General features: G+C 45.3%; 2 protein-coding genes across 4 annotated transcripts in view; one reads left to right on the plus strand and one right to left on the minus strand.

The window, feature by feature from the left end:
• The window catches only part of LOC144325956 (synaptonemal complex central element protein 3-like), a 258,614-nt gene that overhangs the window by 31,343 nt on the left and 212,936 nt on the right, over positions 1–14,335 (plus strand). The gene's annotated exons all lie outside the window — the stretch shown is intronic.
• The window catches only part of SIDT1 (SID1 transmembrane family member 1), a 48,288-nt gene that overhangs the window by 13,241 nt on the left and 20,712 nt on the right, over positions 1–14,335 (minus strand). For 2 of the 3 annotated variants that reach the window (XM_077921207.1, XM_077921206.1), the window contains 9 exons: positions 12,744–12,815; positions 11,287–11,432; positions 9,383–9,456; positions 8,839–8,905; positions 8,131–8,204; positions 7,425–7,548; positions 6,303–6,420; positions 4,359–4,495; positions 2,269–2,377 (listed from right to left, as the gene is read on the minus strand). In XM_077921207.1, coding sequence (XP_077777333.1) covers positions 2,269–2,377; positions 4,359–4,495; positions 6,303–6,420; positions 7,425–7,548; positions 8,131–8,204; positions 8,839–8,905; positions 9,383–9,456; positions 11,287–11,432; positions 12,744–12,815 — 921 coding nt within the window. Of the gene's footprint in view, positions 1–932; positions 948–2,268; positions 2,378–4,358; positions 4,496–6,302; positions 6,421–7,424; positions 7,549–8,130; positions 8,205–8,838; positions 8,906–9,382; positions 9,457–11,286; positions 11,433–12,743; positions 12,816–14,335 lie in introns of all 3 variants that reach the window. The other variant, XM_077921205.1, reaches the window with a different exon arrangement.

Raw genomic sequence — 14,335 nt, forward strand, 5'->3', positions numbered from 1 at the left:
CGATTGGCTGCAGCAGCTTCCTACACTCAATTGGAAGCTGCAGAAGCGGCGTCGGATGTTCGGCTTCTGAAAAACGTTCACAAACCGGAACACTCACTTCTGGGTTTGTGGCGTTCGGGAGCTGATTTGTTTGGGAGCCAAGCCGTTCAAGGATCAAGGTACCACTGTACAGTGGTACCTCAGGTTACATATGCTTCAGGTTACATACGCTTCAGGTTACAGACTCCACTAGGCCAGAAATAGCACCTCGGGTTAAGAACTTTGCTTCAGGATGAGAACAGAAATTGTGCAGCGGCAACAGGAGGCCCCATTAGCTAAAGCGGTACCTCAGGTTAAGAACAGTTTCAGGTCAAGAACGGACCTCCGGAACGAATTAAGTACGTAACCAGAGGTACCACTGTACTAATAATGTAATAGTGTTGTGAGCTGACTACTAGTTGGCCTAATGTGGTACAAGAAATTGTTTCCAACCTGTTCTGAATGGGGTTGCATTCCCTCACATAAATCAGGTCTGCATTTTGGACCCTGCTTGATCCAGAACCATTTCTTGATGGCCAAGGGGTAGAGGGGCACATCCTGTTTCGCTACTTGAGCTGAAATGGGAAATGCCACACTGCCCTGCCGCTTAATCCGTTCCGGAAGTCTGTTCCAAAACCAAAGCGTTCCAAAACCAAAAGTCTGGAACAAATTAAGTTTGAGAACCAAGGTACCATTGTACATAGTTCCATCCTTCTTTCAGACATTGTGATATATTGTGATGTTTAGCTGGTGCTATATCGCGATGTTGAAAATCAGGTATCGCCCAGCCCTAGCCCAAGCTATTGACCTTCCCCTAAAGTGTTAGAAGAATGAACATCCCTCCTATTCTGGCTGCCAAGGCTTCTGCATGCTCAGCCCAAAGGGAAAGAGGATTCACATCAAGGGCTAGTTACCTGGATCAGAGACATCTGCAGCCAAGCGAAGCAGAAGAGAAAGGGAGAAAGATGCTAGTGAGAGGAGCATAACGGCACAGCAAAGAAGGATAAATGTATGTGCTGCCGTTGGAAAGCCCCCCAGCACCCCAAATGCCCACTAAAGCAGAAGCTGGTTTGATTCCTACAGCATGCACTTACATACACACATATACCCCAACCAGCCTCCTCCCTGAGTCACTGGCAGGAAGGTGAATAATTCCTCGCACAAAGCCCAGCACTAGCATGCAGTTAAGTACATTAGGCAGAGGCAAAGCCAGTACCAGATTCCATTGGGCAATTGATATTGGTCATAATATAGATATGGAAGCATGGGAACAATTGTGGAATATGGATATAAAATTTTCAGCAGAAAAGTATATGAAAATGATATATCGGTGGTATCTAACACTGAGTAAATTGGCAAAATGTATAAATCTAAATCAAATAAGTGTTGGAAATGTAAAGAGAAAGAAGGTTCTTTTTATCATATAAAGTTGTAGTAAAGTTAAAGCTTAGTGGGAAATGATATATAATGAAATGAAAAGGATGTTTAAAATAACCTTTGTAAAAAACAACAACCAGAAGCTTTCCTTTTGGGAATTATAGGGACAGAACTGCCTAAACTGTATAGAAACTTATTTATGTATGCTACTACAGCAGCAATAATATTATTTGCCCCAAAATGGAAAGAAGCAGAAGTCCCAACAAAGGAAGAACGGATACAAAAACTTATGGAATATGCAGAAATGGTGAAACTTACCAGAAGAATAAGAAATCAAGATAACAAACTTTTTATAAAAGAATGGAAATGGTTTATTGACTATTTACAGATAAATTGTAAACAGATAAGAACATTGGCAGGATTATTGTAATAACCTGCAGTTTTATAAGAGTATATATTTAAAGAAGATGAGTAAATGAGAAAATTAAGTTAATTTGGATATGCAGAAGATATTAAAAATAAATTTAAGGAACCGCAGAAAGAGGGGGAAGGAAGTCAAGTGAAATGTATAAACTTGAAGAGTATAAATAATTTTTTTTTTAAGTAAGATTTCATAGGGAGTCAAGTGAAACTCCCTAGTACCAAATCTCCAGGTCAGGCAATAAACAGAAATCATAAGGTCATGTCAACATGTGGCCTTTCTTTTTATTTAATAGACCAGAAACAAACAGTATGAAGGGAATAAACACCACTCCTATTCTATCTCTGGGGCCACAATCCTAAAGGTAAAAGGCTGAGCAGTTCCGTGGATTTACCTCCAGGTGAATATATTTAGGGGGGCCTGAAGTGTCAATCACCTGTCATCAAACTTACCTATCTTGAAACGGCCCATGTAGTAGATCTGGGTGCTGAGTCCAAGTGAGGCCACAACATGGATGACTGAGAAGAGGATCCAAAACCACAAAGCATTTTTTCCAAAAACCTGATAGCAAACAGAAAAAGAATTATTGTGCGTTATGTCCAGTTATGAAAAAGGTCTCCTTCTCTGCAATGAGAGGTTATAGATGCTCTACAGACAGGTGGCATTTCCCAAACCTATCTATGTCTGGTTGTTAGAATGGTTTGAAGATGTAGATACTCAACCCAGAGTACAGAAACAGCCATCCCATGTCCCGGGAGACCTTGCACCTTTCCCGGCATCTGCGACAAGCAGCTGAAGTACTGGGGAGAGACATGCACCGAGGGTAGCGCCGTTCCCAAAGCAGTTAGAGCAAAATAATGGGCTTTAATCAGAGCACTTCTTTTGTATAAAGGGCCGTGTTAGTGTTATGTACTGAAGTTCTCACCCTGGGCCAGCAGGGGGATACTGTAGATAGTTTTCACTCAGGTCCACATATGCAAATAAGGGATCGAAAGTGACGTTCAGTGATTGGATAGTTACTGAAAGTTGTTACAGTTACGTTGTAGTGGAGCTCTATATAAGCAGGTTGGCTGAACCCTTCAGTACAGTTCTGTTCTGACCTTTGAATATACAAGAGCTGTTTGGAGAATCGCTGTGTCGTCTGCTATGTTCACCCACAACTTAACACTGGTGACGAAGGTGGGATTGATGGACCCAGATGCGGCCACTCTCTGAGTTGAGCTGAGCTGAATCACTGAGCTGAATCACGGAGCAAAATCACTGAACGTCACTTTCGATCCCTTATTTGCATATGTGGACCTGAGTAAAAACTATCTACAGTATCCCCCTGCTGGCCCAGGGTGAGAACTTCAGTACATAACACCCCTCCTCACCGAGATAAGGCGTTAGTTACAATCGTAATTGTCAGGGGTTCAGGAGCAGAGGCGAGGGCAAGGGAGGAAACAGAGAGCGAGGGGGAGGAGTCTGAAGAAAGGATGAGTGATGACGACGACCCGAGATCTCCGAGTCTTTCCAGTGAATCGGAAGATTCACAGAAAGGAGCGCCAGTGGCCAGAGCAAGGGGGGGGGGCCTAGGGGGACACCCCAGGAGGAAGGGACCAGCGGGGGTTCAGAGGGCAGCAGTTGGAAATCGGGGCCAGCGTCCCCACCAGAGCGCAGTGGAGAGGAAGGACGTCAGGGATCGAGCCCTGGCAGCTCGCAGCAGGGAGGAGGGCATGAGTCAGGAGTGACCACGCCCCCATCGGGGAGCGAAGAAACGGTCAAGCGGAAAGTGGAAGGCTGGGCGCGCGCACCAAGTTCAAATGCACGGGAAGGCGGCGCAGTAAGCAGCCCGGAAAGGGAGCCAGGTGCTAAAGCCCGACGCAAGGAGACAGGAGGGTCCGGGGGGTCAGCGTCAGAGGAGTCCCGGAGGGAGGAGACCACGGGGGGCAGAGGGACCCAGAGAAGGACGGTCAGGTGGAAAAGGTGGAGCAAGGCGAGGATATTAAGTTGGTGTACGAGGGGCGGAGACTCAGACGGAGCTTCGCCGGTCTAGCCATAAGACGTAGAGTTGCACGCAGCAGCTTGGAAATGGAAACTGTAACTCAATAAAGACTTTTATAAAGCGAACGCTGGCTAGCGTGATCCTCTGTGAGCTGGGATCGGAGAGCAGCTCTGACAGTAATGGTTTCCTTATATACAGCACTACACGTAATGGTTCAATTAGGCACAAAAGCATTACATTTCACATACTTCCATTAGACCAACAGTGTTACATGTCCAGCAACATAGTCCTTTAAATAAGTTGGGCGCTTGGAAACTCTTAACAGTTAGGATAGTATGGAAGGAGCTGTAGCGGTTGTTTTTCTAATACTTGGCTGCTGCAGAACCTGAGCCTAAAACCACGAGAATCCTGCAGAGGTTGAGAGTAAGGCTGCGCAGGCAATTTTGCTGCAGATGCTACAGCCTATTTGCCTTTGACCCCATTCTCAGAGCTCTCCCCAAAGTTTTGCTGATTCGTTCCCTCTCTCTGAAGGGCAGAGGGTGTCAAATACATGCGTACCACTCCGAGCACAGCAAGGCAAATGACCACTGCGAAGGATGCGTAGGCAGAGTAGGCGCTGGCGTTGATGTCAGGGTGGCGGGTCTGGTACAGCTTCAGCATGCACAGCCCTGCGATCATGTACATGAAGGAAGTGTCTGTCAAAGGAGGAGAAAAGGCAACAGATCGTTTCAATACATGGCCAAAATATATTTCTAAAATATATAAAAAAGAGGATAAAATATTGATAGATGCAAAAATAATATGAGGTTTCCCCCTGCCGGATATGAGACTATACTCTGAGGCGTCCTGTCTTTGTTGGCTGAAGGAATGGATGACATTAGAGAATTCACATATTCTAGATTTAGAAGGTCATGACAGTATTTTTGGTTGGCACGCTTATTTATGGTATGAAAAGGTGAAAGTTCATAAAGGGATTTACAAATCATATAATTAGGAAGAATCTGTATAGAGTATGGAATAAATATAAGAATTTATTAGAGGTAAAAACCCCCACTTTGGCTCTCACCGTTGGAAGCTATAGCGGTAAAAAAAAAAAGAATATGATAGAAGGATGGACAACTTATAGAAATTTATTAAAACAAGAGGGAGGAGAGTACATATTAAAAGGAATTATCAGGAAAATTAACAACATGGATACAATATCATCATTTAATGAAGTATTTAAGAAAGATAGGATACAAGGGTTTGGGGAACAAATATCACAACTGGAGAGAGACCTGTTGGAATGTAATGTAAAAGTGCTGTCTAGAATGTATAAAGTATTATTGAAATGGGAGACAAAGGATGAGCAAGTAAAATCCTCAGTGAAACACTGGGCGATAGATATTGGTCATAATATAGACAAGGAAGCATGGAAACGATTGTGGAATATGGATATAAAATTTACAGCATGTTATGGTCTAAGGGAAAAGTATATGAAAATGATATATCGATGGTATCTAACAAATTGGCAACAGTGGTATTACTGGCAAATCTTTTTCTAAAGGAGAAATCCTCTCTTTGCACCAGAGGGCGCTATCACCACCCCATTGTGTCTCGTAAGGTTCTTGTTTTTGTGAACTAAGACCACCACCGAAGAATGGATAGTTTTGAATTCTGGTGCTGGAGGAGACTCTTGAGAGTCCCATGGACTGCAAGAAGATCAAACCTCTCCATTTTGAAGGAAATCAGCCCTGAGTGCTCACTGGAAGGACAGATCCTGAAGCTGAGGCTTCAGTACTTTGGCCACCTCATGAGAAGAGAAGACTCCCTGGAAAAGACCCTGATGTTGGGAAAGATGGAGGGCACAAGGAGAAGGGGACGACAGAGGACGAGATGGTTGGACACTGTTCTTGAAGCTACCAGCATGAGTTTGACCAAACTGCGGGAGGCAGTGGAAGACAGGAGTGCCTGGCGTGCTCTGGTCCAGGGGGTCACGAAGAGTCAGACACGACTAAACGACAACAACAAGACCACCACAGTGGGGTTCCTATTTTTCTTCAAGGTAAGAGTTCTGGGCTCCCGTGGGTGTGGCAAAAATTCGGAAAATTGTGACTGAAGGAGAGTCTTTGTTCCAGGGCCCCAAATAACACATTATCTAAAGATAACTTCTTAAGTTCTCAAAGCAACATCTCTCCCAAGCTACTATAGTGTTCAAATCTATGTTCACCCTAACTGAAAGAGGACCTCGAGCACACTGAAACCCAAAACATCCAGCCAGAGGCAGATTCAGGGGAGTGCAACCGGTTTGGTTGCCTTGGGGGCAACGCTGGGGCTGCTGCAACTATGATATGTTATGGAGCGCCAAATTTTGGTGTCGCACGGGATGCCGTTGAAATCTGAGACCCCACGATCCGCCACTGATTTGGCTATCCGAAACCAGTTCTTGGGGACTCTGTTCAAAACATCCGTAGAAGAAAACAAACCTCTTAGCTCCTTGGCTAGAAGAAGCCACCCACTTACCAAACTGGAAGTTAGAGTAGTTGGGGCAGACGTGATAGCAAGCGCTGAGGACACCTTCCATCATCAAAGCTATGCCCATGGCATAGAAGAGGCCAAAGTGCTTGGGAATCCCATATTCCTGAAACAGAGGGACCAAGAACAGCATCATGCATTGGAAGTCTGCATAGAATGAAAGTGTCTTTCATTCAGTACTGCAGACAAAAATCCATCTGTCTAACTAACAGTTTTGGCTGGATGTGACAACTGTAGTAGCAATTCTGTTTGAAAAATATCTTGCTCTTTTACACCAGACACCTTTACGAGAAGAAATGTAGCCTGCCATATTTGTGCCGCTGCTTAAAATGTTCAGCCAGATTAATGAATGTTTACGCACTGCGGGTTGGGACCGATATACTGACAAAGATAAATGTGTACAATTCAGTATCCATGGAGGCGCAGGTCAATTCTGTATCCAGGGCAGCTGTTTATCAGCTCCACCTGGTATGCAGGCTGAGACCCTCCCTGCCCGCGGACTGTCTCGCCAGAGTGGTGCACGCTCTGGTTATCTCTCGCTTGGACTACTGCAATGTGCTCTACGTGGGGCTACCTTTGAAGGTGACCTGGAAACTACAACTAATCCAGAATGCGGCAGCTAGACTGGTGACTGGGAGCGGCCACTGAGACCACATAACACCAGTCCTGAAAGACCTACACTGGCTCCCAGTACGTTTCCAAGCACAATTCAAAGTGCTGGTGCTGACCTTTAAAGCCCTAAACGACCTCGGTCCAGTATACCTGAAGGAGCGTCTCCACCTCCATTGTTCTGCCCGGACACTGAGGTCCAGCTCCGAGGGCCTTCTGGCGGTTCCCTCATTGCGAGAAGCCAAGTTACAGGGAACCAGGCAGAGGGCCTTCTCGGTGGTGGCACCCGCCCTGTGGAACGCCCTCCCACCAGATGTCAAAGAGAAAAATAACTACCAAACTTTTAGACATCGGAAGGCAGCCCTGTTTAGGGAAGCTTTTAATGTTTAACAGACCACTGTATTTAAATACTTTGTTGGAAGCTGCCCAGAGTGGCTGAGGAAACCCAGCCAGATGGGCAGGGTATAAATAATAAATTAGTAGTACTAGTAGTAGTAGTACCGTTGTGTAGGCGTCTTTGGCTTCCAGGGAGCGTCTGTGGAGGATGTCTCTGCGCAGCACAATCAGGAGGAAGAGGAAGCCCAGAAGCAAGTGTCCCACATTGCTGAGGATGTTGTTAAAAGCACTGCAAAGAAGGACATCTTATTAAATTTTATTGTTGTAAACGTTACCAGCCAAACCAGAAGTTCAAAAATGTAGGAACTTCTCCTGTACAGAACAGTCCATTTACAAACAGGAATAGATCACTACAGTGGTGCCCCGCAAGACGAATGCCTCACAAGACGAAAAACCCGCTAGACGAAAGGGTTTTCCGTTTTTCGATGCGCTTCGCAAGGCGATTTTCCCTATGGGCTTGCTTCGCAAGACGGAAATGTCTTGCGAGTCTTGTGATTTTTTTCGCTTCCCCCCTTTTTTCTAAGCCGCTAAGCCGCTAATAGCCTTTTAGCCGCTAAGCCTTTAATAGCCGCTAAGCCGCTAATAGCCTTTTAGCTGCTAAGCCTTTAATAGCCGCTAAGCCACTAAACCGCTAATAGCGCTAATCCGCTAATAGGGTTGCTTCGCAAGACGAAAAAACCGCTAGAGGAAGAGAATCGCGGAACAGATTCTTTTCGTCTTGCGAGGCACCACTGTATCTACTTCCTGATTGTAAAGGAAGGAGAGAGAAAAAGTAAACCCAAGCAGTGGCCTGTGAGTCAGCCACACCCACCTCAGGACGCCCAGGGGATGAGCGCACAGGAAATTATAATAGCAGATGTCCTGGTTTCCAGTCACATTCACCACCTAGGAAGAGAAGTAGAGAATGCGTCACTTGCATTCTGAATGCACCATCCCAAGGATGATGAGCAAATGGAAAGGGAGGCCAAACAGCCTAATAATGAAAAGCAGGACTGAAGACATGTCCTCCAAACCTCCTTCAACCCAGCTACATTTCACTGTGGACACTGTAGCCTTCCTGACCTCAACATCTTAATGGTTTGAGAATGATGGTGCGCCTGTAAGGGGATTGGCTGTGAGGACTAAGGACCAACCTCAGCCGACCTGAGATTTGGAGAAAAGGTGGAGTTGTCTAAACATGGGTCCCTATACCTTTAAAAAACAAGAGGTACCAGAGGATCTGGAGACCTAATTTAAATGTCATCCTCTCTGTCATTGGTTCTCTGGTATCCTCTCTATCAAAGGGGTAGCCAATTAGCCATGACTTACAGCAGAAATTAAACAATAGTCAAGGAGCACTTCAGAGACTAGGAAATGTATTATCCCATAACCTTTCAAGGATTACCAAAAATTATAAGACTGATGAAGTGGATTTTAGCACCCAAAATCTTTTACCATAGTAGATTTATCAAGTCATCGAGGTGTTAGCACTGAGATGAGTTTTTGGTCCTATGATGTGGGGTGAAGGCAGACAACTCACCGTCTGGTACGTGATCACCAGCTGGATCACAGGCAGGGCATAGAAGACTGCTATTGTGATGATGTTCCTTCAGGAAGAGAATAAATGGGCATAAGAAGAGGCACACACATTTCCGCCGAGTTTTAACCAACGGCATGTATTTTATCAGCTAAGAAAGGCAAATGGACCCTACAATTTGCCTGTACTGTAAATCCCATTAGTTCCACACCGCCATACCAATCCTCCAATTTCTAGACTTCTTGACTGCTCATTTAAAACTTGAAGCTGGATCTTAGTGTCTTGAAATTTCTCATACAGCAAATTCTGCGTTGAGCAGCAGCCAGGTTTCATAGGGTGTAGAACTTTCCCTTCCACTCCTAGCTGACCACCATTCCACCTCCCTCTTCAGCTTCTCTACACATGCCCAAAATATCTTCTTGACGGAGGATGTCACTAATGATGGATTTAGGCAGGCAGCTCTTATTATACCAAGAAAACATTGGGTCATCTGGATGACCCTAAAATTAAGATATAGAAGGCTGAGCTTTGGCTATCAGCTACGTACCAGAAATAAATGTTATATTTTTTGCTGACAATTCTCCGATCCTTCCTGGATAAATCTGACAGATATAGCAGTCTCTAAAAAGAGGGAGAGAGAACAACTTTAAAAAATATATATTCTGTGACAGTTTATTTAAAGGCATGCAAGCTAGCAAAAGGCCTAGGACAGGACAGCTGCGCCAAGAACTTTTAAGAAGGAACTCAGGTAAGAATAGATGAATCACCATAGTGCCACCTTGAGCTGCTTCAGTTTTTGTTTGCTTGTCTTTGCAAAACCGGTTCCAGGTCATGTCTTTGTGTAGGTGGGTTTCTAAGGGGAAACACTTTAAAAATTGCAGATTTCTTACAAAAGAAAAAAAATAGTGACATTGTGGGGGCAGCCATCTTTTGTTCTGGAAAGGATTCCACAACATGATGTACAGTCACTTCCTGAGAGCATTTTCCAAAGAGATATTTTACCATGCGGCTATGGAGCTGTTCTGAGCACCTTAAAATTTTAAACATGTTAAAAAGGCAAAAGTACTGCACAGATCTGTGTGAGGTTTGATCAATTGATTAGACGGGTTAACTGGCAGATCAATGTTCTGATCTGCGCATAGGCCAGGGATGCATGTGAACTGCGAGAGTTCACACCAAAATGCAGAATGCACTGGAATCCTCCTCATCCCTATCCTCAGGATAAGCACATGAAGAAAAACCTCCTCCCTTAAGGGCAGCACACACATAATTTACCTGTGCATGTCCTGCCCAAGCTCAGAAAGGCATGTGCATTCATGCACTGAGACCATGAAAAAGAACAGGAACACAGACACACAAAGAGCAAGAAAGAAGAAGAGAAGAGTTTGGATTTGATATCCCGCTTTATCACTACCTGAAGGAGTCTCAAAGCGGCTCACATTCTCCTTTCCACAACAAACACTCTGTGAGGTGAGTGGGACTGAGAGACTTCAAAGAAGTGTGACTGGCCCAAGGTCACCCAGCAGCTGCAGGTGGAGGAGCGGGGAAGTGAACCCAGTTCACCAGATTATGAGTCCACCACTCTTAACCACTACACCACACTGGTGTGAAGGCAGAAATGGGGAACCCTTGGCTCTCCAGATGCTGTTGGACTCCCAACTTCCACCCGCATGTCCAATGATAAAGGGACAATAGGAGTCCAGCAACTGCTGGAGAGCCACAAGTCCCCCATCCTGGTACAACGGGATTCCTCCCCAAATGCTCCCTAAATAAGGACCCAGCCATGTGCACATCAGAGTCTTCTGCACTGCTGCTCTCGCTTTGGTTATGGCAGCAGCACTCACCAGATCAAGAGCAGCATGAAAGAGAATACTGCACAGCTTCTGACATCAGTTCCCTGCCCTGCACAAAGTGAGGGTTTGCCTGGGGTCCGCTTGCCACTTGCCTCTCACCCCACAGTCAAAGAGATAAATGGGACCCTCCATCTATAGCTGTGGCCAGAATTGGCTACCTGTGGTCAAAACCACACAGGGTTCATATCTTTCATTTGCTGGGTTGTTGTTTTTACAACAGATGGGTTCTTTAAATGCTTTGCAGTAAAATGCAGAAACATGGACTGCAAGAGCCCCTGTCATTTGAAGTGTGGCGGGTGGCTATGAGATGTATGTGAACCTTCTTGACTATGGTATCGGAGCCATGGAAATGCCTGTCCCAGAAGGGTTATGTGGCACCCTGCTTACCAGCAGCAAATACCATCTCAAATAACCCTTGATTTTTTGCTAGAGTCCCTGTCTTTCCTTCCTCGCCTTCCTTGTTTTTATTTCATGAATGGTAACTTATCGGTTTTTATTGCTTCCCAGATAAATTATAATGCCAGATGGGATGCGTGTGTTTTTGTGTGTGACACCTGGAAGGAAAAGTTCCTTACATAAATGATCCTGCACGAAATACCTTTGTGCGAATGACGTTCTTGTCGCTTTCAATTTCAGGCATGGTGTCAAAGTCGCTTTCCTCTTCCACTGAGCTGTCTGTGTCAGAGCCACGACGAGGCCTGCGCTCCAGAGACAGCTGCTGGCCCCCACTGGAGCTTGACTCATCTGGGAAGAAAACAGGAATATTTAAAGTATGAGATGCCTCTCTCGGGAGTATCGACCTCTTGGCTTAATGCACTGCCAAATAATAATAATAATAATAATAATAATAATAATAATAATAATGGCATGTATTATTGGAACAAGACTAAGTGGACAAGCAAGACCTCCTCATGATGAGGAAAAACACCAAGCTACAAAGGAAGTTGTCCAAACTTGGATAACTGATGTTGCTTTTCTTATATTTCACGGCATAAATGCACTGTATTGCAAGCATTTAACTCATAATAATAAATTGCTAAATGAGGTGCTCTGCTCTTTCGTTGCTTATCTGTACCAGCTGTTTTCTTGGGTGTCTGCATTTCACCTCACATCCTATTTCAACAAATAATAATAATAATAATAATAATAATAATAATAATAATGTTATTATTATTTATACCCCGTCCATCTAGCTGGGTTTCCCCAGCCACTCTGGGTGGCTCCCAACAGGATATTAAAAACACGGTAAAACATCAAACATTAAAAGCTTCCTGTATACAGGGTTGCCTTCAGATGTCTTCTAAAAGTCAGATATTTATTTCCTGACATCTGATGGGAGGGCGTTCCTCAGGGCGGGCGCCACTACTGAGAAGGCCCTCTGCCTGGTTCCCTGTAACTTGGCTTCTCGCAGCAAGGGAACCACCAGAAGGCCCTTGGTGCTGGACCTCAGTGAACGATGGGAGTGGAGATGCTCCTTCAGGTATACTGGGCCAAGGCCGTTTAGGGCTTTAAAGGTCAGCACCAACACTTTGAATTGTGCTCAGAAATGAACTGGGAGCCAATGAGGTCTTTCAGGAGCGGTGTTCTGTGGTCTTGGCGGCTGCTCCCAGTCACCAGTCTAGTTGCCACATTCTGGATTAATTGTAGTTTCCGGGTCACTTTCAAAGGTAGCCCCAAAAGTACTCTCATGGTTCCACATCTTGCCATCACATACTTTAACTAACTGTTCTAATGTCAGGAGCCAGTGTGGTGTAGTGGTTAAGAGCGGTAGTCTCGTAATCTGGTGAACCAGGTTCGCTTCCCCGCTCCTCCACTTGCAGCTGCTGGGTGACCTTGGGCCAGTCACACTTCTCTGAAGTCTCTCAGCCCCACTCACCTCACAGAGTGTTTGTTGTGGGGGAGGAAGGGAAAGGAGATTGTTAGCCGCTTTGAGACTCCTGAAGGGGAGTGAAAGGCGGGATATCAAATCCAAAAAACTCTTCTAACTTTACTACCAGCTTTATAAGCCACAGAGATATATCTAGCTGTGCCTTTGCAATTCCAGGGTTACTTTACCAATAGCGCCATAGCTGCTTCCCTCCGGAGTGCTGGCAGTGATCGGATGAGAGGAGGCCACAGTCCCAGACCCTGCAATGGGAACAAACATGTGAACAGCCTTCATCTGACTGGTCAAAAGTCCCCACAGACTTGGCAGGGAGACTCCTCCTTGAATGGAGAGCAGGTGTTTCCTGTTCTATGGGCCTCTGGCACTGATGGGAAGGAGCTCAAGGAACGGAGGTTGCTGCCTCATGGAAGAGGTGAAGAATAGTGTGCTTGTTAGCTCATTTGCTTCTGTCTGAAGCCACAGGGAGCCACCACGGGAACCAGAGAATGCTAACACATCCCCCAACTTTCATCCCCAGCCCACCCCAGCCCCCAAGACAGGGCTTGCCCAATGCATTTTGGCACCTAAGGCGGTACCCACCCCCCGCTAGGGAAGAAGGGGTGAGGGAAGATCAAGAACAAGTAGGGAAGAAATATCAACATTGGGATTTGCTCCCCCTGTGGATTCTCCCAATGCCTGAGACAGCCGCCTCCCCTTGCCTCATGGGTGGGCCAGCACTGCCCCACTTGCAGTGCTTTTTTTCTTAAAAAAATGTTTAGGGGTACTGTCATTTTCCTACTCATACAGAAATACTGCCCTTCAATGAGGCCAAACTTAGATTCACAAAATGTTTAGGGGTCTGCGTCCCCCACAGGAAAAAGCACTGCCCACTCGCCCCTCAGTATTGTACATGTGGATATACCTGGCATGTCACTGCGTAAATTATCAGTTCTGAGTAAAAATGCTTTACGAGAGCAGTTGAGACATCAAACAGGAGACATTTGCAGGAAGCTCGTTTCAAACAAGCCTCCTCCGGCAAACTGGCAGAATGTACAACCAGTGTTTGCTTAACAAGGTGTGATGAAGCAAAACTGGTTTCTGCAGCCCATCTTCCTCAATGCAAGCGATGGGAGGAACCCAAAGAATGGAACAATCAGAGGGTGAGGTTGCAAAAGGAAAAAGGTCAACAAAGCCCAGCTGGATTGCACATAATATTCAGGAAAGGGGAACAGGTGGCCTATAGCATTTAGTTAATGCTTGCCATTCGCAAAGTGAGCAGTGAACCATTATAGAAGGAACAGAGGACTTATTGGCCTTCCAGATGCTTAAGGACTCCAACTCCCATTTCCTGGGACCAGCATGGCCGTTGGGCAGGGACAGTGAGAGTTATTTCAAATGCTGAAAGGCTATGAATACATTGTTTTGATTTCTGTTGTAGGTCAGCACGTATTGCCATTCCCTTTACTTCCCATCTTCAGTTGAGACTGAGAATGCCGACACTTATGTAGCCAAAATGGAATGGTGAATACTGGAAAAAGAGGGTGGAGGAAGACATACGCAGTTCCAAAAATCATAGTGAGAAATACTTCATTGTCTGGACAGGTAACTTCTTAGTTCACACACACACACAAAAAACTATTTTAAAATGTCCCCAGGGACAAATAAATCCATCAAGAAATCCAAAGTTTTAATATGGTAGAGATTAGCAGCACCCCTAAAAACAAAACAAAAAACCAACAGGTAACACTACAAAGTCCCTGCTCTTTATTAGTTCTTATTTAGG

This window comes from Podarcis muralis, chromosome 17 (assembly GCF_964188315.1).
Source record: "Podarcis muralis chromosome 17, rPodMur119.hap1.1, whole genome shotgun sequence".
Lineage (NCBI taxonomy): Eukaryota > Metazoa > Chordata > Lepidosauria > Squamata > Lacertidae > Podarcis > Podarcis muralis.